Source organism: Taurulus bubalis (assembly GCF_910589615.1).
Source record: "Taurulus bubalis genome assembly, chromosome: 7".
In the NCBI taxonomy this organism is placed as follows: domain Eukaryota; kingdom Metazoa; phylum Chordata; class Actinopteri; order Perciformes; family Cottidae; genus Taurulus; species Taurulus bubalis.
In genome coordinates this window covers 14,489,140-14,513,089 of record NC_136595.1, presented here as the reverse complement: position 1 = coordinate 14,513,089, position 23,950 = coordinate 14,489,140, and the positions used below count along the sequence as shown (strand labels likewise).

The following is a 23,950-nucleotide window of genomic DNA, read 5'->3' as shown; positions in this document are numbered from 1 at the left end:
AGATGGTTGTAAAATAAAGTTTTATGGACACTTAATTTTTTTAATTCCTATATTTAACATAAATATTTGATCATAATTCTAGACATTTGGTTCACAGAAAAAACTAAGTGACAGTTTTGTTCACTGCAGTTTGGCAGAACATTACACAGCCGGAGGCCCACACACACAATAATAGTCTTGTATGAATAGGCTTTTTCGATATGCATTTTCTTATAATTCTTATTGGTAGATCTCAGTACTGCGAGAAAGACAACTGGGAACAATCAAGACTAGCTATACGTGTACAATGTCTGCTTTTACACGATAACAACCTTGAGTTGTGACACCCTTCCTTTGACACTGTGGAGATGCACCCAGTAGGCGTCTGGTCAGTATGAGGACACAGCGAGGCAAAGACCCTGAATAAAGTCGTCCAACGGCAGCCAGAACATCAACAAACTCAGATGCAACAACCTGCTCCCATTCGGTCCTTTGAGGATCTTCAGCGTATGACCGTTTTTTGTTGTTGTTCATGTTCTATAAGAACTGCTCTTTTCTCACCACTTTATTCTATTAGTCATGTCCGTCGATGGGCTACTCAGACAGGATGGGAAATCAGAGATGTCTACACCAGCTGAATTCCTGCTAAATTGCAGCTGCAGGTGGTAGGTTTGTCCTCTTTGACAGGTAGATCAGCATTTGAATCAAAGATCCCGATGCGTCACTGTGGTCTGGACAGAGACGCTGCTTTCTCACCCTGTTGAGTTGAACCTGAGATTGCACTTGATTATGTTTGTGCCAAGTTTGAGTTTGTTTACATGTGTCAGTGTTCACAAAATGCTCCAGTTCTACTTCATGTACTTTTTCTGTGTTGCTCAACACTATCATTTACCAGAATAGTAAATAATAACCCTAGAGAGGCTCCGCAGAGCACAAATCATTATGAGAGCACTGCATGAGCTCTGCAGAAGCCCTGTACCTACCAAGGAATGTGAAGCTGTGTGTGTGTGTGCACTATATTTTGCAGTGTGCAGCGGGAGACTGCTAGAGTTCAAAAGCACAACTGCAGTAGTTTAGTAAATAGGTACTTAATTGACTTGCCTGTCAGCTTTATGTAACCTTCTGATGCACAGTAGCTCTTGGTCTTTGCTTCTCGCCCCCGGATGAGTTGATTTCTTCATACGACAGTAATATAGGTTAAAATAAGGTGCAATCTTTAGCCAATGATGCAGTGACCGCCAGTATCTAAAATGTCAAAATGTGATTTTTAAATGGGTCATAACCAAATCTGTTAGTGATAAACTACCAGATAATGTACCAGAAATTGTTTATTACCTGCAATTATTACTTTGTATGGGTTGTACCAGTCAACTGATGGAGTATTTATAACTACAATTTATATTATAGCTTAAGTAAATAAATAAAAAATCCCCTCTACAGTCCAAACACGTCTAATAGAGTAATGACAGTTAATGTTACTGCATGATGTTGCTATTGATCACACTAAGAGTTTATATTGTACCTTCAGTAAATTAAAATTGACGTTTCATCATTTTGACAAGGCACTACACTAACTGGGAGTTCTGACCAGCTGTTACAAGCAAGCATCAGTGAACTAGCAATAACGTTTCCAGCATAGATAACTTGTAGTTAATGACACCTCTGCGAAGCCGGTTTCAATCAATTTGAACAGATGTATCTTTTCAATTTTTTTTGGGGCTTCACCAGATGACACATTGTTACAGCCTTTTATCCAGCATGAAGAAAATGTGGAAGCCATCGGTTCCTTAGCATGAGCTCCTCACAGTTGGTGTCAAACACTTTGCGTCACAGCAGCCTTATTCCAGTGTATATATAATGCACAAGAACAATGTAAACAGAGTGGTGCCTGTATACATAGCCTGCCCTCTAACTGTTGGGCCCAATCCCCTCCTAGTGTCTGACCCCTCTGGATCAATTAAGTATATAGTTATTGTACTTAAAGGGTGTAACACCACATGCAAGTGTTTACAGTACACAATACAACCAGTTGTGTTGTACATTTAATAGAATGTGAATTTGATCTTCAGCATTGTGTATTTATAGACCTTATCTTTGAGTATTTAGGGACCGGTTGGCGATGTGTATTACTGTGAATTGAAATGGAATATGTACATCACTAACAGGTCCCAAAATAGTTTCAAGGATAAGGTGGATTCCTAGTGAAATACACTGGAATAAGGCCTTTATAAAAACATGGTACAAGCCAGTTATGAGAGAATGCAGTACCAAAGATGCATCAGTCACACAAAAGCCACAACTGGAACAAACAACTTCTGCATGTTGCAGAAGTTCATCTCCAGCAGATTATTTACATTTTGAACAACTCTGGGTCAAACGTTTGACCTTTCTGCAAGACTCAATACCTCATTTAGTTGTGGGTAGTTCATTGACGTATGGTAAATTGAGTGTAAAACTGGTGGTTGTCAGTTGAAGGCGGCTTTTGTCGTTTCACAAGAACTGAATGAGGAGAGCCGGTGTTTGTATGGTATTTGAAATTGTAAGAAGTTCCTTATATTTGTATAGAACTGTTTAACATTAAAACTTACTCATGCAATTTCACGGCTGTGGTCTTTGTGTAATGGGTGGGCAAGAAACTCATGGTGTAGTCTTAATCAGTATTCTTACAGTTTACATCTTACGCAGACGACTTAATACATTTCCTTAAATTATGTTTCAGTTGCCAGGAGATGGCTCTCAATCCCCATCAGCTGATAAAGGGCAAGCGTTGGCACAGACAATACCGTTCGGCTACTACCAGCTATCTTAAATGCGTTGGGCTGCATCGTTAACAATGCAGTTCGGACAGGTAATATTTTGTTGCCACCAATTTAGGCGGAAACCAGCATGTGAAGGAGCCCACTCAAACGGCAATTTGCTAGCCGCGTTTGTTTTTTTTAAGCGCACCGACTGTTTCAACCAGCACCAGTCTCAAGAAGCATGTTTACTGAATTACTCAGTAAACAGGCTTCTGACAAATAACTTACCAAATTCTTCTCATTTGATCTTTGACAAACAGTAATTTGAGTTCATTTGATCTAGTTACTTTTTCCTAGCAGTTAAAATTACCTGCACATCTTCAATCGTGTATTGCGCACATTAATTCAAATTCACCATTTCCTACCGCCACTGAATAATACAAGTCAGACAGTATAATTTTCTTACATTTATTTTAACACAAAATGGCAGCGAACCAATTCAGTCAAAATGTCTACTTCAGCTTCTTCTTGGGGCGAAGATTGTTGGTGTGTCCACACTTCTTCTTGCGGCAGTTGACAGCACGCGGGTGCAGACGGGCATAGCACCTGCAAAACAAGTGGTCAGGGGATAACTATAAGAATGTGTCTCTAGAACCAAATGAAAACACCAGATTTGTGCCAATACAAATTACTCAATTTGAGAAGGCCAGTTATTTGACACTCAGATTTTGTAAAATAAAGCCTATACTGACCCACAGATTCTGCCATTTCAGTTTATGTTTTCACAATTGAAACAAAACACCAGGCTAACAAATTACAGTACACTTCCATTTTACTTTAAAGTCATGTAGCCAATTACTTTGATTCAATTAAATACTGGTTTTGACCTGATTGTGGTGCCATTACTTCCAAGTAAATTATAGCAGTATAGTACACAATTGAATTCCAGACTTACTTGCGGCAGATCATCTTGTCACAGTTGTATTTCTGGGCCAGTTGTCTGAGAGAAGGCTCAATGATGCCTCCACGCAGACGCAGAACCAGATGCAGAGTGGATTCTGGTGGACAAGTAAAACAACATGATGTAAATCTCAAGTTCAGTCACATCCACAAACCCCATTTGACAATAACCAGGTGCATTGTAAAAACGTAAGTTCTGGGGATTCAGTTTTTGACAAACTTATTATTGCTTGTTTACGGTTCACTACCAACACATTAAGCACATCTGGTCTTGATTGGAATAAACGTACCTTTCTGGATGTTGTAGTCAGACAGTGTGCGTCCATCCTCAAGCTGTTTGCCAGCGAAGATCAGACGCTGCTGATCAGGGGGAATTCCTGCAAACACAACACTTGTCAACCAAACTGTATTTAACATTTAACCATACACATTCAAGCACAAAGGGCAGAGATGCCAAGTTGTTGAAAAGACTAACACGTCAAACATGTTTGCTTTAGTATCAACCCTGAATTAAAATAAGTTTAAGTTCCTTAAATGAAAGTAGCATGACCTGAAATACAGTAATGTTTTACCGTGACACCAAATCTACTGACTTGCTCCATCTTAACTGTTCATACTTCCAATTTACACACATTGTTCGACCACACTTGGCAAACACAGTAAACCTGAAGAGAAGGACATTTTTCTAAACTCAAAGATTAACGCTAAACTCCAGTCAAACTATCAAGACGAAGTTAAATGTGACCGCTCACCTTCCTTGTCCTGGATCTTTGCCTTGACATTTTCGATAGTGTCGCTGGGCTCAACCTCAAGGGTGATGGTCTTCCCCGTCAACGTCTTCACGAAGATCTGCATGTTTGCAGGCTAGGATGGAGGAAACAGTGCCGTTAGATCAGAGTCGAGGCGGCCACACAACGTCAGCTAGCTCGTTGACAACCAAACTGTCAGCATCGCTCACACCAAGTCAGCGACACACAGACCGGTCATTAACACTCATTAGGAACCAAACGCTCGTGCCTTCATTTTTATTAACTTTTAAAATGATCGTGAGCAACTGCTTTGGATCAACAGCTGCCGATGTTTTAGCTAACGTTAGCATCCGAGTGGACGTGGCGCGAGGCCTCGCCACATGCGGATCGCTGGCGTGGAGCTGAGTCACATTTTTCACTTATTTTATGCCTTCGAACCGGGCCCACAATATTTAGTACGCTTTTCTATCGATATACGACGAACAATATAGTGTCTTAATTCCATTCAACCACTCAACGTTCACCATAGATCACCAAATAGGTGCTGGACAAAAAGTGTACCCACCCGGCCGCTAGCTGAGCCTCGACGAAAAGAGAGCGGAAGCGGGTGTGACGCTGAACACGTCACTTCCCCTTTATTGTTGACACGGGAATAAAATCACGCTAGTGTATGTTCAATTTTGAAAAATGGATAACAAATGTATTATTTAGAAACATTACAACTTATCTAGAGATAATTCATGTAAAAATCTATTAACAGGGACAGCCGTTACTAGTTCAAACTAAAAGGCTTCTGCCATACAACTAATGTATAGAACACATGGATAGGAGGAACAACAGTTAATAATCGTATGGTCCAAAAATATATTGTGTTGTTGTTGTTGTTGTTGTTGTTGTTATTGTTATTGTTATTATTATTATGCTATCATTAGATTATTCAATATATATTAAAAAATTGGATTCAACATAAATATACAAAGGACGGCGAAATCGAGCGGTATGATTCACTTTAAAAGCTGACAGGTATCTGAAACGTTTCTAGTTAAACAGATTGAAGTGTTTAGTTTAATTTTGAGGAAATAAACTAATTTGCCCTTTATTTTTTGAAAGCGGTTTAGTGTGTTCCGGATTCACTGTAGTGTGTGTACGTGGCTGGACATGACTACTCTACAAGTGACTGACACCTACTGTTGTAGTGTTGAACCACATTATGAACGTGCATGGACAAAACAGCATAATGTATCAATTTGGGCAAGTAGAGCAAGAAAATACAGTGTAATTTCATTACATTTTAAATACAAAATTGCATTACATTACATTTGTAGCTCTATACATATATTTCCATAATGTGCATGTTACATCTAACCAAAGCCTTCTTTTATATATATTCCATTTTAAAGGCACCCCATTGAATATATATATATATATATATATATATATATATATATATATATATATATATATATATATATATATATATATATATATATATATATATACACACAGTGTGCTCAAATGCAGAATGAATCATGCTGCAAGAATCTTGAAAAGGGTAAGCATGTCCACTCCAAATATCGGTTGTTATAGGTGAGAAGCTGCCTTTTAGTAAAATGAGCAAAACCAGATAGTTAAACTATTATATCCTTAAATGGCAGTCTGAAAACCAGGAACATTTTATTATTTTCTGTCATTACTTAGGATGAGAATTTATTTTTGTGAACTTGTTGTGGAATAAAATGCTAATTTTGAGTGTCCAGTCCACTGATTGCATGTGCCCAGGTAATAGGACACCATGGCATGGATTTGTGTCTCTGCAGGAGCAGCAACAGTATCAACATCATCATGTTCCACAGCACAGACGTTTCCATGGTGAGGCATTGTAGCATGTGCACCTGCTGCATATTACGATGTCTTGCTTAACCAAAGAGTTACAGTAAAGTAAGGGGGACACGGATGGTAAACAATATTACTGCAGTGATAACAAAACCTGATTCCAGCTCGTCCTATCGGCAAAGACTTCCTCTACCAACATCCCATTTCTGGACAGGAACAATCCAGATTAATTTTTAGCACGTTTCCAGGAGTTCTTCCAGCCTTTGTCTTCCCAGAAAGCAGAGCCTTTTTGAGCATCCATCCCAGCTCTGGTGGACCACAAGGACTTGATGTATATCAAGGAGTATCTTTAGAGGCGATGGTGTACCGTCCCACATTGCTGGACTGCACTTCACACCAACTCCAAGATGCAAACAGACCCTGAAGAGGTGGCTTTCCTCACCACACAGTCCCAGAAATTGCAGCCCAAGTCCTTTCAGCCCTCTCCCACTCCCATCCAACACACAGAGGCCAGCAAGAAGATCCCGCATGTGGAAAGACTCCCAGAAAGCACCATCAAAGCCTCCTTTACTCCACACCGTTGCTGTCCTGTTGTAAAAGCCAGGGCTAAACATCTAGGTAAGTGACAATTTCATTTCATTCAGATTTATTTCTGCATTAAACTAAAAAAAATAAATAATAATAATTCAGTGCTGAGCCATAAATGATTGATGTGATCTCAGAAAAGTGTCAGCCTCAGACATTATTGACTTGTAATAAATAATAATGAGAGAATCTGTGTGGCGGTTCTGCAGAATGTAATTTTAAATGTTCTCTGTAGTAGAGGGTTTCCCCACAATCAAAGGGGACAGGCGCTGTCAAAGTTTTGTCTCCCATTACAACAACACCTTCCAGGGAGCCTGGAGCAGAGCGGATAAACCTGTAGAAAAGGTAATACAGCAGATGTTGGGAATGAGCTATCATGATCAAATAAGCTTTTTTTTATATCCAACCAGACACTCAATGGCTTGAATGAAACCCAACAGACTCTCGAGGGAAACAGTTGCCATACGATTTATATGTTTATTTTAAAAGTCACAATGAAAAAAATGTATTCTCACAATAGTGTCTATCTACTCCACTAAGCACTGGAAGCCATTTCAACTTCTGCTTGATCTCAGATGTAATGCAGAATCCATCCTGCCTGCTTTCATTTTTGATCAAATGAGCACCAGACACATTAGCACATCTTTAATTAAAACATCATCAGCTCCGAGGCTAAAAATTGCACCAAAACATCTAGATTTACTAGACTACGTTCTGTATGTATTTAAGATCATTTCTACCGTAAACCTCCATTCCTCTGCATTTCAGGGGGAATGTTGAACTTTGACTTTGAAGATTGCGTTTTACTTTTCAAAACCAATGCAGAGATGACATTTTTTCTGACTTCAGAAACAGACTTAGGTCAAACCAGAAGGCAGGCAGAAGTGTGGAACACTCAACTGTGTGCATGCTAAGGGAAGATACACTATGACCTGGATTACCAGCACTTTGGAGTAGTCATAAGAGTTTCAATGGAATGTACTTTATTTTGAAGCTTTCCATTAAATGGGTGTTATTTGCTTAAACCGTAACAGTTATTCACATTGTCTTTCTTCAGCACTGCTTAGTAGCTCTGGGTGATCCTGTGAAGATTGTAGAGAGAGAGACAACCCACGCTGCGTCATTCAGCTGGCCCGCTGCTTGCAGGTCTGCAGCCGTTCTGCCTCGCTGGAAAAACTCCCGTCACGTCACTCAGTTCACATCCAATACAAACTCATTCGTACAACTGGAGAAGAAACAATAGCTTATAGGGCCTGCTGTCATCCTTCAGATCTCTGTTCAGACCTCTCTTGGTTTCACTGCATGCTTTGATGAAGGATGCCAGAGGTTCGAGGCATCTTGCATGCTAAAATTGATATTTGATTGAATCCAAAGCCTCAAAAAACTACTTTTTCAGAATTAGTATTATTACTCTTTTAATGCTTATATTAACTGGTGTTAAGTTTATCCCAACACAAATATAATAAAAACATTATTCTGATGTGTTTTTTTGATACAGGCCACCTGTGGTGAAGGAGCATTTGAAGCTCAACCTTGAACATTTCTCGAAGAACTTATGGTCGTCCACAACCAGAGAAGACTTTTGCTACCACACGCTGGGTGAGTGTTTTTTGTGTTAATGTCCAGACAGGTTTTAGCCAAAAGTTTACATTCTTGTAAACTGACAATTCAGATCTAATACATTCAATTGAAGACATCTTTGTTGCTTTAAGTAACAACAAACGCTGCTATGAAAATTAGCAGCTGCCTAAATGGGCAAAGAACAAATGTAAAATCCTTTTAAAAATACATTTGAAGTCATGTTTGTACTGTTTACTATATGTGAGGAAACTGTTCAAAGAAGATTTTGTTTTTTGCTAACTGTAATGAACAGTGTTCATTAGGTGAAGACTGTGTGTGATTGTGCAATGCGCTTACATTTTCACATTTCACAATTTGTCTTACATACATTCTAAACCAATCAACCTAAGATGACACAATATTGAAACACAAATGCAATTAATGCATTAACCTCACTCAGTTATTCTGCCTGGATTTGGTTTATATCTCAGCAGATCCAGTCGTCATGATAAAGAGGGATGAAAATTTCAGTTCCTTACCCAAGGGGGACACCGATACGAGGCGCAACAAAGAGAGGATGTCTTTCACCACCAATAGAATCTCCTTCTCTGATGTAAGATAACAGATCTTCTGCATCGTTATTTGTTTCTGTGTTTATAATAGTATTGGTGTGTAGTGCTTTGAACATAAAAGTGAACAGTTTCCCCTTTAGTTTAATTTATGATCCTCCCTGTAGCTGAACCACTCAGAGTGTTCAGTGTATGTGCCCGGGGCTGACCGGATGACCAAGAGCCATGTCCAGTTCAGTCCACCCTGTCTGTCGGACCAGTACTACACAACTACGGCCAAAGAACACTACAGCAAACCGGACGGAGAGCGGGCCAGAGCAGCTGTCCAGCTGTCAGGCAACATACTGAGTAGACCAGGTGATGGATCAGTTGTGTTTGTGCGTTTAAAGAGAGATACATGTCGACATTAACTGTGTTTAATGTGTTTGGCAGAACACAAGTGGAACCCCAGCACCACCAAGACTGATTACCTCCCTTTGAAGACCCGCAGACAGATCCTCCTCCGTTGCTCTCCCTCAGGTTTCTTCCCCTTTTTTTCCCTGTGAAAGGGTTTTTACTATCTTTATTGGGGGAGTTTTTCCTGATCCGATGTGAGGTCCCGGGATAGGGATGTCATGTGTACATATTGTAAAGCCCTCCGAGGCAAACTTGTATTTGTGATGTTGGGCTATATAAAATAAACTGAATTGAATTGAACCTTGTCCGTCACAGCTCAGGGTGAGAGATCCCAAAATGGAGTCAAAAAAGCCCCCACTCACCTGTATAATTGGAATAGTAACAGCAGTGGTAGCTGTTGTCATAGTAGCAAAATAGTAGCTGAAAATAATAATATGGAAATGGAAGTGCTGCAGGAATGAGTCCTAAAACACGGAATTGAGCTAGCCTTTTTGCACTTCCCTTTCTCTCCCTCACTCGAGGTCAATGGGTATTTTGAAATGTTTGTTTTGGTTCAATGCCTGAAATAATGTCTGTGATTAACACAAGCTTATTTAAACTTTCTTGTTTTACAATGTGAAAGATGTCAATAATATTCCCAGTTGTGAATTTTGAAGCATTTACATGTGTTTTAGTTTTCACCTAATGTTGAATTGCATTTATGCTTCAAAAATCCGTTTTGATTAGAGTGGTGTTCATTTATAAAGATTATTTTATGTGTCTTAAGTATCATAAACTTTTGTTTGCAATAGAACTTATTTTTACGATGCTAGCTTTGGCCCAAAAAAACAACCTATTCCTAAGATAAATTCGATTACAATAGCGCCAACGACACATTTCTCTTACATAAAAACAAGTATACTTGTTGGTAGTATCAGTAGATCTCACATTTAATGATGCTGCTTACACATATCTCTTTGTACATGGGTTCCTATATTTATCATCACTTTGCATAATTGTATTTAATAATATGATTTTGTCTGCCTCTTTTTCTGTTAATCATAGGGCAAGATTAGGTTTCCTCTGGCTCATCAGCATGTCAGCACCACCCATAGTGAAGACTACACAACCAAACCTCTGATCCTGCAGCGTCCTGGCAACAGTCCGTCCTGCATTCAATTTCTCATAAACTGACAGAGAATAAAAACACTTGGTCACTTGCTCTTGTGTTTTTGCTCAACTCCTGATGAAAGATACAAAGTCAAATATGTTTTGAATAGACATTCAATGTTTTGTCTATTAGTAGAAATAAACACTTTTTAAATGGACACCTATCTACAAACTGCTGCTGTTGCTGTAAAAACAATAACAAACTAACAAATAATAAAATAATATGCAGTGTAACATTAAAAAGAACAAGGTGTGCTCAAATGGCAGCAGTTCTGAATTTTGTATACAAATGTACTGTTTTCTCACCATGACCTTTTCTTAATAATACAGTGTGCACATAAATCATTGTATTGGTTACATTAGGCTTCATCTGGTGGCCTCAAAGTAAATAGAAAATTCCAATGAGAAACAAGCACTAACAGAGATATGGCGATTAGTCTTTTCAAGTTATTTTCATCTCCCAAAAGTCTCTTCATAACCCCAACAAAAGAGGTGAGGTGTTGTTATATTCTATTCTCATGTAGAACTTTAACCCTGATCCTATTCCAGCTCATTAGAGTGTGTAACTCCTTTAAATGTCAAGCCTGCATCAACTAAAGCCACTCTGTCATATCATCCCTCAGTGTTGTGTTTTTCAATGAATTGCAGAAAAATTATAATCTTATTGAGCTAAAAATGTATCACTATTTACCAACAACAGTACGGGGGCCATCAGAGTGTGAAATATTGAAGCAGTGTGCAAGTTCAGCTTTAGCAGTTAGGTGGCTTAAACATAAACCTCAGCCTCGTCTGTCATATTTAGGCCAGGAAGGGAAGTGGCCTCGGACTTGACTGTCCTGCTTCAACCCTGTTTACACTGTCAATGCAAACTGCTACTAAGGTTACGAAGACAGATTATCATCCCCTCCTTCAAGCATGATTGACCACAACACTCTGTAAAAACAATATATTGAATAACACAGCCTTGACCCTAAGATGCAGGCTCAGCTGATAAAAACGCTGGCAGGCACACTGAATCTGGAGTTCATCAACCTGGTGAAAGGCAGCCGTCCAGGTGGGCTGGAATGTCAGCTGGCCAACAAGCTCAGGTCCAAGGTGTACAGCTGCAAGGACATTTAACCCCAGAATAGACTGGACAACTCTTGTTTGATTTTGCCTCTCTGTTCTTCCAGGAATCATGCCAAATACAGATCCCTTTTCAGCCTGATATGTTAATTTAAGATTGTGGCATGTATGAACAAAATATAATTGCCATATTTCATACCATGTTTTGTGCACCTGGTCATTTAAAAACAGTAATGTGTGAGCAGGTTGTTTTTGGATCACATGTATGACCTTGCATATTTGTACAATACTGTTATAGTCCACAATTCATGCACATATCTAAGCAGAATTGTTATCCATATGAGCACTGTAGTATATTACAGTGATACAATTCTGATATGAAATGCCTCAAAGGATGTTTATCTCTTACTGAATTATCCAGTGTTTTGATTTTTTTCACCATATAAAATGTCCTTTTTAATTTGCTTACTACTTCAGTGATACCATGTCATAAACATGTGACCTATAGTGATCATGAGAGATTTTTCAAACTGAGGCACATTATTAAAAAAACAGAGGTAGAATGGCTGTTCAATTTTTTTACTCTTTTTTTTTTTTTTTTTTTTTTACAGCTTTGTGAAATACTGTTTTACAGAGACATTATTTAAGTATCTCATCACAGGCTACTTATATGCTGTACTTTATTTCTGTATGTTTTTACAATAAAGAAGGAGAACATATGATGAACCGTTTTCAATTGAAGAAAGATACACTGCCTTCAAAATAAAAGCCTATACGTAAAACAACAAAAATCCAGTCGACGGTCCAATTCTACTTTATGCGTCTTCACATCGGTACTTTTCGAGAACCTATGAATATTGCTCATACACACGTCAACGATGTGAAACAGTGGGGTAAATGACAGATAATGGAGAAATACGGTAAACGCGCTTTAAGTGTGAAAGGTATAGCCGGAAAACCACCTTGCTATGCCATACAGTCATTCCACGCTGCCCCCCTCTTCCTCCTCCTCCTCCTCCCTGCCTCCTCCTCCTCCCAGAGAGCTCTACTGTCTCCTCAGTGTTAAAGTGGGCGGACGTGACTCGCGCGTGCTCTCTATCAGTGGTATGAAAAAAACAAAAACAGAGAGCTGCTGTGTCTCTGGGCGTTGAAACTTGTCTCGTTTATAAAGACTGGGCTTTGATTGAGCAACCAGTCCGGCTTGTCGTCTTTAAGAGGACCACTACGCTGCTCCAGACCTGCCGGTGAGTTTTTTTTAAAGACATTTATTAAACGTCAACTCGACGTTCACAGCTGTATTCATAAAACGTAGTCACTGGCTCTCAACCCTGATTGGCTGAGACCTATCAATTCATGATAAACCATAATCCCACCCCGGCCGCTTAATTAATAGAAGATGTAAACAGTATTAGAATAAATAGTAATCCTGCTGTCAGTTTTTATTACAATAATATTTACATATTATTGAATGCTCTTGTTTGACCTCATGCTCATACTTAATTTGTTAACATTTTTGGCAAATGGTTTTATTTCCTTAGGTATTAGTGAAATGCAACATTGTGTCTGCATATCAGAGAGGTTATTATAAACTGAAATACTCTAGTAACCATTTTGTTTAGTCAGAGAAACATGTTACATTTAGTTGTGTTATCTTATTGCACATTTCTAAAACATGTTTTAAAACAACAGCAGTGGCTACTTGAAGGTCCGGGCTCTAGCATGTCTGGGACTCTAAGCAGAACCACCCAACTACACCAATAATACGATATAATAAGAATAGCAAGAATTATCAATATGTTCCATTTCTGTACACCATGTATTTGTTAGTGTCTCAGCCTTCTCAAACTGCTGATCTATCTCCACTTTTAGGAATGATGTTGAAGTCCATTAAGTCTTTCAAGCTGGAACTGGATGGTCCAGCGGATGCAGCGTTCACCGGAGGGGAGGTGGTGTCCGGCCAGGTGGTCCTGGAGCTCAGGAGGGACACCAGGGTGCAGTCAATGAAGGTGCAGGGGAGAGGGGTGGCCACAGCCCACTGGCTGGAGAACCGTGGCATGAACTCCGTCTATAACGACTACACCTCCAAGATCACATACTTCAGGAAGCGACAACATCTGATCAGAGGTCAGTGGTTAAGTCTGCGGATGGTGTCAAACCCCTGTATGGTTAATATTCTGTGGGTTGAAGTCGGCTATGTCTATTTGAAAATGGAGAACGGTGCCTTCTTTTTTATACATTTGGGGCCTTTTATATATAATTTGTACTGACCTTGTTGTAGTTTTTGTATTTTCTCTGCTACTGTATCAGTTTGACATTATTGTAAGATATCATCCATCACTGTAGCTTTGCTGTGATATACATAGTAACTGTGCATCAGCATGTATTGCGGCTGGCTGACGTAAAGGTTCTGTCTCCAGTCTGAATAATGTGGTATAAACTGCTGATTTGCTCTTTAATGTGCCAGCTGGTACCCACTGTGTCTTGGAGTCACTGCAGTTCGCAAAATAAAGCCACCTGGCCCAAACCAGGGAGAGAAGTCAACACTGGCTCGTCCAGATACATCTGCTAGATAACCTATCCTAACATTAAACACACATCAATTACTGCTGAGTCCAAATAAACACAACCAGTTTACTGATCGCTGTGTTGTTCAGGACATAATGCTGTAAAGTGTAAATATCCCCCGGTGTGGAAGGCACCGAGCAGACAAGCAAAGAATACAGACCATAGCAGCGGAGTAAATAAACTGTAGAGGGTGGTTAATGTTTCATTAGATGCTTTGTAAACAGTATCTGGTTTGACTTTACCTGGTCTGCTGGGACCAGTAAATACTGCATGAATGGACGCTATAGTCTTGCAGTCTCAGATAAGAGCAGTGTTTGTGTTGTTGTTGGGTTTGCAGAATACACAAATATGTGGAAATTTAGTTGTTGTAGTTAGTCTCATTGCTGCTGCAACATATGTGTGTGTGCTGTGATTTTAGGTGCATTAAAAAGGTTTTGTATGTTCATTTCTGGCCCACATTCCAGTCTAAATTAAATGAGCAACTAACATTTTATTGTATTCTTTACTTGGTATAAAATATTAAAAATATAATTTGCCAGTTACCAGAGCTGAAATTAATATTTTCTAATGGCTACCTTTCTCAGACGAGCATAAAAACATTAACTTAATAATAGGAAAATCTGGACCAATCTGTCCGTACAAATCCTTCTCATTCATCTGCAGACTTCCTTTGAGTGAATTTGGAGCCACAATGATACAGTTTTGCCAAATGCAGCTGGTTATCTATTACCAAAACAAATAAGATATTATATAATTAATTGAAGACACTGAAAATACCCCAAATAAAAAGATAATATGTATTCAAGATTTTTATAAGACACTTAATATGTATATAAAACGTAACTAAACTATGTTTAAATTAAAATAAAACCACATAAAAATCTAAACAAAATGGTATAGAAAGGTGCTTCTGTTCTTATGGAAGAAAAAAATGTCAAGCACCAGTATTCTTTGTGCTTCTCCACCCCTCACCCAGAATATCTGCCAAATCCATGCAACTGATTCATACATGCGCCTCACTCTTCTGCCAATTTACGACCAATTTTGTTTTCTGGATTGTGGACAATAGGCGAAGGTGCTGTCAGTACGTGGGTGGTTTGACCTGCACATGTCTCTCAGACTGTCATTCTGTGGAGACCAATGTTATCTGCACAATCAGTCCAAGAAACGACTGTTTTTATTTTATTTCTGTCAAACGACAGAAGAAATAACAGTGTTGTTTTTGCAAAGGTTTCAACCTTCTCCTATATAATCTAAATCTTTTCAGGAACATAATCAGTTGTATTGACTGTGGTGTGTTTGTTTTGATGTGCAAGCCATTGGCCAATGCAGTAAATATAAATGCTGAAAAATAGAAAAAAAGATGTTGTGCTTGATTCTGTTTACATGGGACAAGAAGCCAGGAGAACGGGGAAGACGGGTAGAAAAGGAGTAAGACGGGAGCTCTTTAATATTAGCAGGACGCATTGTCAGGGTGACCATGAAAAACAACACATGGCTCCCTTTGGCCCTGTCCTCCTCCGACACGCAGCCTGCTCTGCTGCTCTCCAGACATTTTACACTATGGCGTCATCTTCAGCTTGTTTATCTTTTCATAAACAATCTTTTTGAAGCGGATCGTTTTCCCTTTTTTAAAGTCGAGAATGTATCCGAGAGTCGGTCTAGTTTCAGCAGAAACAGCTGTGTTTTTGGGAGTTGTTTCAGTTTTTTAGGAGTTGGAAGCAAATACCAGTGAATAATGAAATGTCCTCTTTGCTCTCAGGTATATAGTGCTTCAATGTTAATATTCGATCAACAATTGTGTGCACTCGGCTGCCTTTTGGGTAAACAAAGAGAAACTTGTGGGGGTGAATGTGTTTGCTTTAGCCTGCTGCAGTGGTAACTGGCTTCCAGTCTTATTAGGGTGATCATACTGAGCGGGAGCGTTTATCAGGCTCATCCTTCTGCGTTCACGCCCACATGTTAACCGTATCAGGATGCGGCAGGGAGACCTGGTCGAGCTAGGCTGCTGCTCCTGGCCTCCAGCAGGTGGCGTGCTGGGCTATATTTCACACCAGGTCACAACCTCCTGCATGTACTTTAAGCAAAAACTGACATATTGATGCAAACTGGACTTTTGACATCCCAAATATGACAGAGTATGATAACAATGAGTTGTGCTGCGGATTTCACATTTTTTGGGGGGCCGAAGAAAATGATTATACCCAAGGAAAGATGCAGGAAATCTCACTGGTTTCTACTTTTATACTAACCGGCAAAGTAAATTAACAGTGAGGGCATACTCGGTTGGAAAACCCTCCAGAGGCCTAACTTTATTATTCTGTGAGCACCATCTACAACTTTTCCCAGATTCACACACATCTCCAGTCCTGTTCAGGCGGTGTAAAAACATCCTGGTAGTCCTGCAGCTGTTCACTCTGCCTCCACATCGCCAGTTGGTGGCACTGAAGAGCTAACTTTTTTTGTACCAGAGAACAAAGGAGTAAACAACTTTGTTTTTCTGAGACCAGACTTGATTTTTGTTCCGTTTAGAATTGAATGAAAAGAGTAACCCAGTTCAAAATGTAAGCAGTGTGTTTTTTGTTTTGTTTAATTGACTGCAGCAGAGTTTGGAAGAAAAAATCCATTCTGCTCCGATTTGCTTTTGTTTGCAAATGTTGGAAGTTAATTTGATGTGTTAAGAAAAGGCTGTGTATGTGCTGTATGATTCATGCAAGTGGCCTTCTTGTTCACAAGTTTTCATTTCACAGGGACTTCTCTGTGTGGCATCCCATTTTATTATTGGAGCTAGTATAACTGCAGTTGTTTTTCACAAGTGGATTTGGTGGCATAAGTTGCATGCTTGTATAGCTGTCTTGTTTACACGAGTGCCCGGGCTGTGAAGTGGTATGTTAAAAAACATGGAAGAAGTAGAGTAAACAGCTTTGGTACAGAGTGAACTATTTCCCTCTGAGCTGTGCAGGGCGGATCTCTGCCAGACGGAGGCATGTTCAGTAAGTCTGTTTTCTTCTCAGAACCTGTAACCATCAATCACCAGCAGGCCCTGTTTTCCTCTCTGCTGCCTCCACACCCAGTCTGCATGTTTATTATGCTGCCTTCAGGCTTGGTCCGGAAATATGAATATTTGTTTTGATGAGCGTTGCACACAAGTTACCTAACTAAGTTGTAAATAGGACTGAGGAAGTACGACTTTTTCTTGACACCGAAGTTGTCAAGATGTGATTCTCAAGTGGGTGTCATGCAAATCTGAGGCCGTAAATGTTTTTTTTTGTGTCATTGTTTACGTCACAACGTTGTTTTGTTCTTGGCCTTTGTCTGGACTTGTTCTAATGCTTTGTTTCTGTTGTCCCTCCTACACCAAGCAGACAGTCTGTTGATATCTTCTAATATAGTCTATGTTTGATATACAGGAAAAAAAGGTGATAATTGAAGGTTGATCGGTAAATGAAGGCCCTGATGAGATTGTTGTTATGATACTTGCAACAAAACAACAACCCACCAAATGTTTTTTTTTGTTAACACTAGTCACAAAAGGTGGCTAGCTAGGTCTTGAACCTGGATACAAGGTCTGGTTTTCAGCTACAGCAGCTGATTTCACTTTATGCAGGCCTGCATGCATGCTTGCCCCCCCAACCCAGTGTTTGAAAGTGTGTTTTATTATTGAAAACAGCTGCTGCAGTGTTTGTTTAAACGTCTTCTACTTTTCACTTGTTTGAAACTTTCCTGACAAGTTTTGTTGTTTTGCCCGAATGAAGAAGCCACAAGCCAAAAGTCTTACGTCACAAGTGCAGCACTGAGAAGTCTGTGCCACGGAGGAACACCTGAAGGCAGCATCAGCCTTCAACCCTCTCTCTCTCGAGGCCTTACATAATGCATTGGGAAAACCCGCCCACTTTCTTCGACTGCAAATAGGGCTTCAGACAGAAGGTGCTCCACAGTTTGAGCTTTAACCAAGTGAATGAAAGTCGTCTGCAGTTTGAAAATCCACTTGTGAACACTTTTAATATACTGCGTAACAAGAATAAAGTCACTCACTTTGCGTTGGAGAGGACTTGCACAACCTGCAAACATGATTTTCGACAAGTTGAAAAAGTTTGACATCGTCTTCGACTCTCCGGAGGTGGACTGTCCTCCGGTGTTCAGCAGCGGGGACGTGGTGTCCGGCCGGGTGATGGTGGACCTGTCCGGGGAGAGTCGGGTGGACTCCCTGAAGCTCCACGCTGAAGGGTTCGCTAAAGTGCACTGGACCGAGTCCCGGTCCGCCGGCTCCAGCACCGCATACACGCAGAACTACAGCGACGAGGTGGAATACTTGAACCGGAGAGAGGTGCTGCTGCAGGCAGGTCAGTCCGCTCTGCAGGCGCTGTGCTGGGGGAGAACAGACGGTGCACCCTGTCTGTCTGTAAACCTGTTGTCAGCAAGTAGAGGAGCAAAACTAGCGTCCCCTCATTGAGTACATGTCAAATGATTAGAACAATAGGGAAAGTGGTTTGTTTGGATGGGGGACACTGGGTTGTTTGTTTGTCTGCAAACTGGGAATAGTGTTGTTTCGTAATTGAGTATGAGAGTTAGACGGATCATAAGCGGAGTACTTATTTTTTTCTGGTTGTATTCATGTCTGGTGTAGTTAAAGTGTAACTTGTTTTGGAAGTGAATTTTTTTTGTTAGCTTTGACTTGATTCATAAAACATATGACTGGCTCGCCTAAGTCAAACGACTTGGAAAAACATCACTTTATTAGGAGCCTTTTGAGAGCTGATTTCTTTGTTGTTTTCTACTTCCTTAAAGAAGTCAAACTGAGCATAGAGATTCAGAAACTGCAGTAAACAAGCTCTCATAGGTCTGGTCATTCATCGACAAAGGCATTTTTTAGAGGACTGTTTGTTCTTTATTCTGCCATGTGATAAGTTATGTTGTTAGTCATAACTCAATATACAAGTATAAAAAAAGCCGCTCCTATATAGGAAGAGGGCAAGATATGTCTCAACAGCTGCCTTTGCACTCATTGTGAAAACATCTGTTGAATAAAAGTCCTGCCAGAAGACTTTTCCTAAATCGAAGAAACTACCAGGGTTGTTTTTCTCCACAGCGATGTGGAAGAAACTCGGCTTTTTGCCTTAATTCATCAAGCACAGAGTTATTTTGCTGTGAAGTGTAGACATGAAATTCACAGACAGGGCTTTGTCAGTTTGTATGTTGTTTTCTTGCAATATGTAGTCTTACTGCTTGATTTTGGTGTTTTTATTAGACAACTTCCTTACAAACAAGGTGACAAAAAATCCTAATGTTAAAGATGTTTGTGATGCTTGAAAAACTAACAAGAGAAAGCTCATAACAGCCTACTTGACCTATTAAGAGGGTTACACAGTGACCATATTGTTATTTTAATCAAGAAGGAGCTTTCAGCTAACAAAGGGAACCTAAACAGAGAGTCGGTTAAACGCAAACACGTGTTCCTGGACCTGTGCAGCAAGAAGGAGAGAGGAAAAAAAACAGTGCAGTTGAGACGGGCTGTATAATACAGCTTGAGGAAAACATGTTCTCAGTCAGCACAATGGAGGAGGAACCGCCCCTCTGAGCAAGCACAGAGGCCATGTGATTGCACAGAAAGACAGAGCGATTTCTATTTCAACAAGAGTCATGCTTTTAAAATTGGTTCCTACTCTCTCACAAAGTCAGCTCTAGTTACGTGGATTAAAAAACAAAAACAGAATGTTTTAGTTTTTTACTAGTTGTGTATCGGCACCTCTTTTCCTTGGTCAGATTAATTACTTTGCTGCAATGCATACGTGTAGAACATAACTTGACCTCACACAGAATCAGTTAATTGATCCCAGTCAAGATTTAGAAACCTTTATGATTTAATTTCGCTGTATTGGTTGTTTAATCAGTGTAGTAATACTGTATGTACACTTTATGACACAAACGGGTAGAAACTGCTCTTCTAGGGACGTATACTCTTGACATCAAATGACAAACAATCGCCAAAACAACAAGTGAATAAACTTTAATTTTCATCTTTTTCTTCTCCTCTCTGCAGATAATGGTGAAGTATCCATCCTCCCTGCTGGCAGACATGAATTTCCATTTAGCTTCCAGCTGCCTGAGGAGACACTGGTCACCTCCTTTGAGGGGAAACACGGCAGCATCCGCTACTGGGTCAAAGTGAAGCTGCACAGGCCGTGGGCCACCGTCAGGAAGATCAAAAAGGAGTTCACAGTTATCGAGCCCATTGACATCAACACACCGGCCTTCCTGGTGAGCATCTCAGCCCTTACGTTTCATAATTGTGTCATTACACTCTTCATGATTTTCTGGGTGTTTTGATGCATTTACCTCATTCGGTTTTATCATTCACAGGAGCCACAGGCTGGAACGAAGGACAAGATGGCACGGGCATGGTACCGCAACTTTGGACAGGTGTCTGTAACTGCAAAGATCGACCGCAAAGGCTACACACCAGGTGAGAGACTCGCACCGACAACAACTCTCTCTTTAAAAACGCAGGCTTTTTAGGCCAGATTAGATGCGTCTGCAATTTCTAACATACCTTCCTTATCCCCAGGTGAGGTGATACCTGTCTTTGCGGAGTTCGACAACTCTAGCTCCAGATCAGTTGTGCCCAAAGCCTACATCACTCAGACACAGACGTTCATTGCCCGCGGCACCATGAAGCAGAAGCGCGCGGTGGTGGGCACGCTGTCTGGCGACATTGTGGGGGCCAGATGCAGGGAGACGTGGCACGGTCGCGCCATAAAGATCCCACCTGTGGGCCCCTCCATCCTGCAGTGTCGCATCATCAAAGTGGAGTACATGCTCAAGGTGAGCTTAGTCAAAAGCGGCTTTATTTCTTTGGTATTCAAATGCTGTATTTCCCTCTTTTCATGCACACAACTGCTGCACTTTACACAGATTTCACTAAAAGTTTTCATTTGTTCCTTCCACCAGATTTGTGTTGATGTTCCTGGATCGTCCAAGCTGTGTCTGGAGCTGCCACTGGTCATAGGAACCATCCCTCTCCATCCCTTCGGCAGCCGGACCTCCAGCGTCAGCAGCCAATACAGCTGCAACCTGGAGTGGCTGCGCATGGCCATCCCCGAGCAGCCTGAGCGTAAGTGTTCTTTAATACCACAGACTGACAAACAGAGATGTGTTGGTTTAGATGTGCACAGGGATTCGGTTACTAAATATAGACGTTTAATAAAACAAGCCAATCGGGAGCAAATGTGACAATCTTTTTTTTGATTGTCCTTTTTTATAGCACACGTAGGATTGTGGAAGGTCTTTTTCAGGCTGGGCAGATAAACACATGACCCTCCGAGTGAGCAAAGCAGTACAGACTCACTATTGTGTTTTTTCATAATTTGTATAATCTGTTGCTATTAATGTCCAAGGATATTTGCACTTAAGGTCTTGCAAAATAGCAAAACAAATTCATAAAGAAAACAGTCTGCATACTGAGTGGCTCACTTTAACTTTTATGATCACTGACTGCCAAAATACAAGTCAGATGCCGACATGTATAAACAAAGGTTTTGATTCAGCAAAGATTAATGTTGGGTCAAATCAGTGTGTGTTAGTGCAAAAGTTGTTTTTTAAGAGTTTTAACTCCAGTGATGACTCGGCAGCTTAATGTTTGGACCTGTTCTGTTCTGTTCAGTCAGACCAGAGGACTTATCCTGCCTCTTTCCCTGTAGCTCCTCCAGATTACAGCTCCGTAGTGACAGAGGAGGAGGCCGAGGAGCGTAACAATGCGATGGTCCCGCAGCCCGCCGAAGATCTGAGTGGGATTCTGGAGCGCCCCCTCATGGCATTTCTTCAAGAGTTTCGCTTCCGACCTCCGCCAGTGTACAGCGAGGTGAGTCCCCAGATGCTGGAAACGCCTCCCTATTTGTTGTTTTTATTGGCATACAAGTATGTTTGTGTCGAGGAATAGAACATCCCCAATTTTTTCCCTGTCAAAGACACTCTTGAGATTCACAGCTGAATTGTGTAACTACATGCTGAAGGATGTTTTGCTCAGTCAAAGGCTGAATAATCTGCTTACTTAACCATCATCTAATGTGTCTTTTTTTTCTCCCTTTGTTGCCTACAGGTCGACCCCAACCCTCAGCCTTTAAACATGAGACCTCGCTGCATGACGTGTTGAACCATGAGCCCCGCCTGTGCGTCAATCAACTTAACTTAAAGAAACAAATCAAGAGATTTGTCTTCTCCTGGATTACTTCTCTCCAATAAATGGCCCCTGGTTCCGCAGAGTCTCGCGGATTGGGACTGGAGCGCCACGGAGAGTTCAGGAGACGGAGCTCACAGGAACTGGATGTCCATGGAGAAGCCGCCACTCTGTTTCCAGTCCATAAAGAAAAGTGGACTATTTTCTGTTCTGTTACGAGGAAAGTAGCTTCTCCACATCAGTTCCTGTCCTCCACAAGTGATTTTTTTTTTTGGGCTCCTTTTTATGAAGCGAGTTACAAATATCTCACAATCAACGATTCCCTCATGTGAAGTGAAGATTTAAGGAGTTTAGGACATATTGGGGGTGAAAGATCACTTGGTATTTGTAAGGTATACAAGTTGCGCCTAGTGTTTTAAAAAAAAAAGCGCTATGGAAAACTGACATGTTTAGTACGTTGTCATGTTTGATTAGCGTAAAAAGGTGCAAACTTAACTTTACAACTCTTCTTGTCCTGGCAACACAGTAGCTTTTAACAACCTACATTGCTATGCATCGTGTGACGAAGTAGCGGTGTGCCTACCATGATTTCTACTATTAGTTAAGCACATACTGTATCATGTGATGGTGGAGCAGACAAGCCAAGGAAGCAGATGTAGATGTACTTTATGCATGCAGGTCACAATATGTAAAAGGGAAAAATACACGTGACATAATTATCTGCAGTTGAGGATTGCATGAGAGTTTCATGGAGTCATTCTCTCATCAAGGTGAATAGAGCTGAATGTATTCTGCAAGAACTCAGAACAAAAATGTTTGGCTTGTATGTGGATGGATTGAGAGGTGTGTTAATTGTTAGCTGTCAGGTAGCGGTGATGGTTGATTCTGGCACAGCGTTGAAATAGGATGAGCATTTTGTGAATTAAGCCGCACGAGGCTCGTAGATTAGCTCCCCCAGCTGTTAAACAAAAGGAGGAAGAGGAGGAGATGGAGACCTCTGAGCCACGTGGTCTGAAGCTTTTGATGGGAGCCAGATGCCTCTGTGCTGTGGGGCGCTTTGTGACGCTCCACCGGAACAGTGCTCAGCAGTCAAGTCGAGCCTTAAACTGGAGATGCCACTGAAATGTATGGACAAAGAACATTCCAAAAACACGAGGATTCCTTTTTCTCCTCTACTTCCAAAAAGACTGTAAGAGTCTGAAAGAAGACTTCCGGGTTTGCTGTGCGACTTAGGTGGCATGCACTGAAAAACACAAATATATTTTTTTATACAAATTGTAGATTCACAATCTTGTCAAGTTTTGTAATCTTTTTTTTCTAATAAAAAAAAATTGTCTTCAAAGTTTCCTTCCAACTTTGACTTATTATGCTAGCAGAAGAATGTGTAGGGGGAAATAGTCGGGGCCTATGTTGATCATGTTGCGTGCCAGTGAGTTGGTACATCATGTTCAACAGTATGAGTCAAAACAATATCATTGCCAAGGGCAGGGTTAGCAAGGGAAACCAGCTACGATTTAAAAAGACAATAATTATGGACTGATGTCATGTCTAATATTGAGCACTTGCGCAATCCTTTTTTTCTGGCTTCATCTCACCAAATCTGCCACATTGAGTTCAATGTGGATCTCA

At 40.6% G+C, this 23,950-nt stretch overlaps 2 protein-coding genes across 3 annotated transcripts; one reads left to right on the top strand and one right to left on the bottom strand.

The window, feature by feature from the left end:
• Positions 1-3,171: 3,171 nt before the first annotated feature.
• LOC306739419 (ubiquitin-ribosomal protein eL40 fusion protein) lies at positions 3,172-5,019 on the bottom strand. Its single transcript, XM_079221433.1, has 5 exons — positions 4,992-5,019; positions 4,430-4,541; positions 3,968-4,054; positions 3,673-3,775; positions 3,172-3,323 (listed from the first exon to the last, which is right to left on the bottom strand). The coding sequence occupies exons 2-5, from the start codon at positions 4,530-4,532 to the stop codon at positions 3,230-3,232; spliced, it is 387 nt and encodes a 128-aa protein (XP_079077559.1). The 5' UTR covers positions 4,533-4,541; positions 4,992-5,019; the 3' UTR covers positions 3,172-3,229.
• A 7,804-nt stretch (positions 5,020-12,823) lies between these two features.
• Positions 12,824-23,657, top strand: arrdc2 (arrestin domain containing 2). Of its 2 annotated transcripts, XM_079221009.1 has the most exons (8): positions 12,824-12,827; positions 13,453-13,707; positions 20,189-20,406; positions 20,509-20,611; positions 20,714-20,970; positions 21,097-21,259; positions 21,846-22,006; positions 22,244-23,657. In XM_079221009.1, exons 2-8 carry the CDS (start codon positions 13,455-13,457, stop codon positions 22,295-22,297), a joined length of 1,209 nt encoding a protein of 402 aa, XP_079077135.1. In that variant the 5' UTR covers positions 12,824-12,827; positions 13,453-13,454; the 3' UTR covers positions 22,298-23,657. The 2 variants fall into 2 exon arrangements, with proteins under 2 accessions (XP_079077135.1, XP_079077134.1); XM_079221008.1 differs by lacking the exons at positions 12,824-12,827; positions 13,453-13,707 and adding an exon at positions 18,116-18,491.
• The last annotated feature ends 293 nt before the right edge of the window (positions 23,658-23,950 follow it).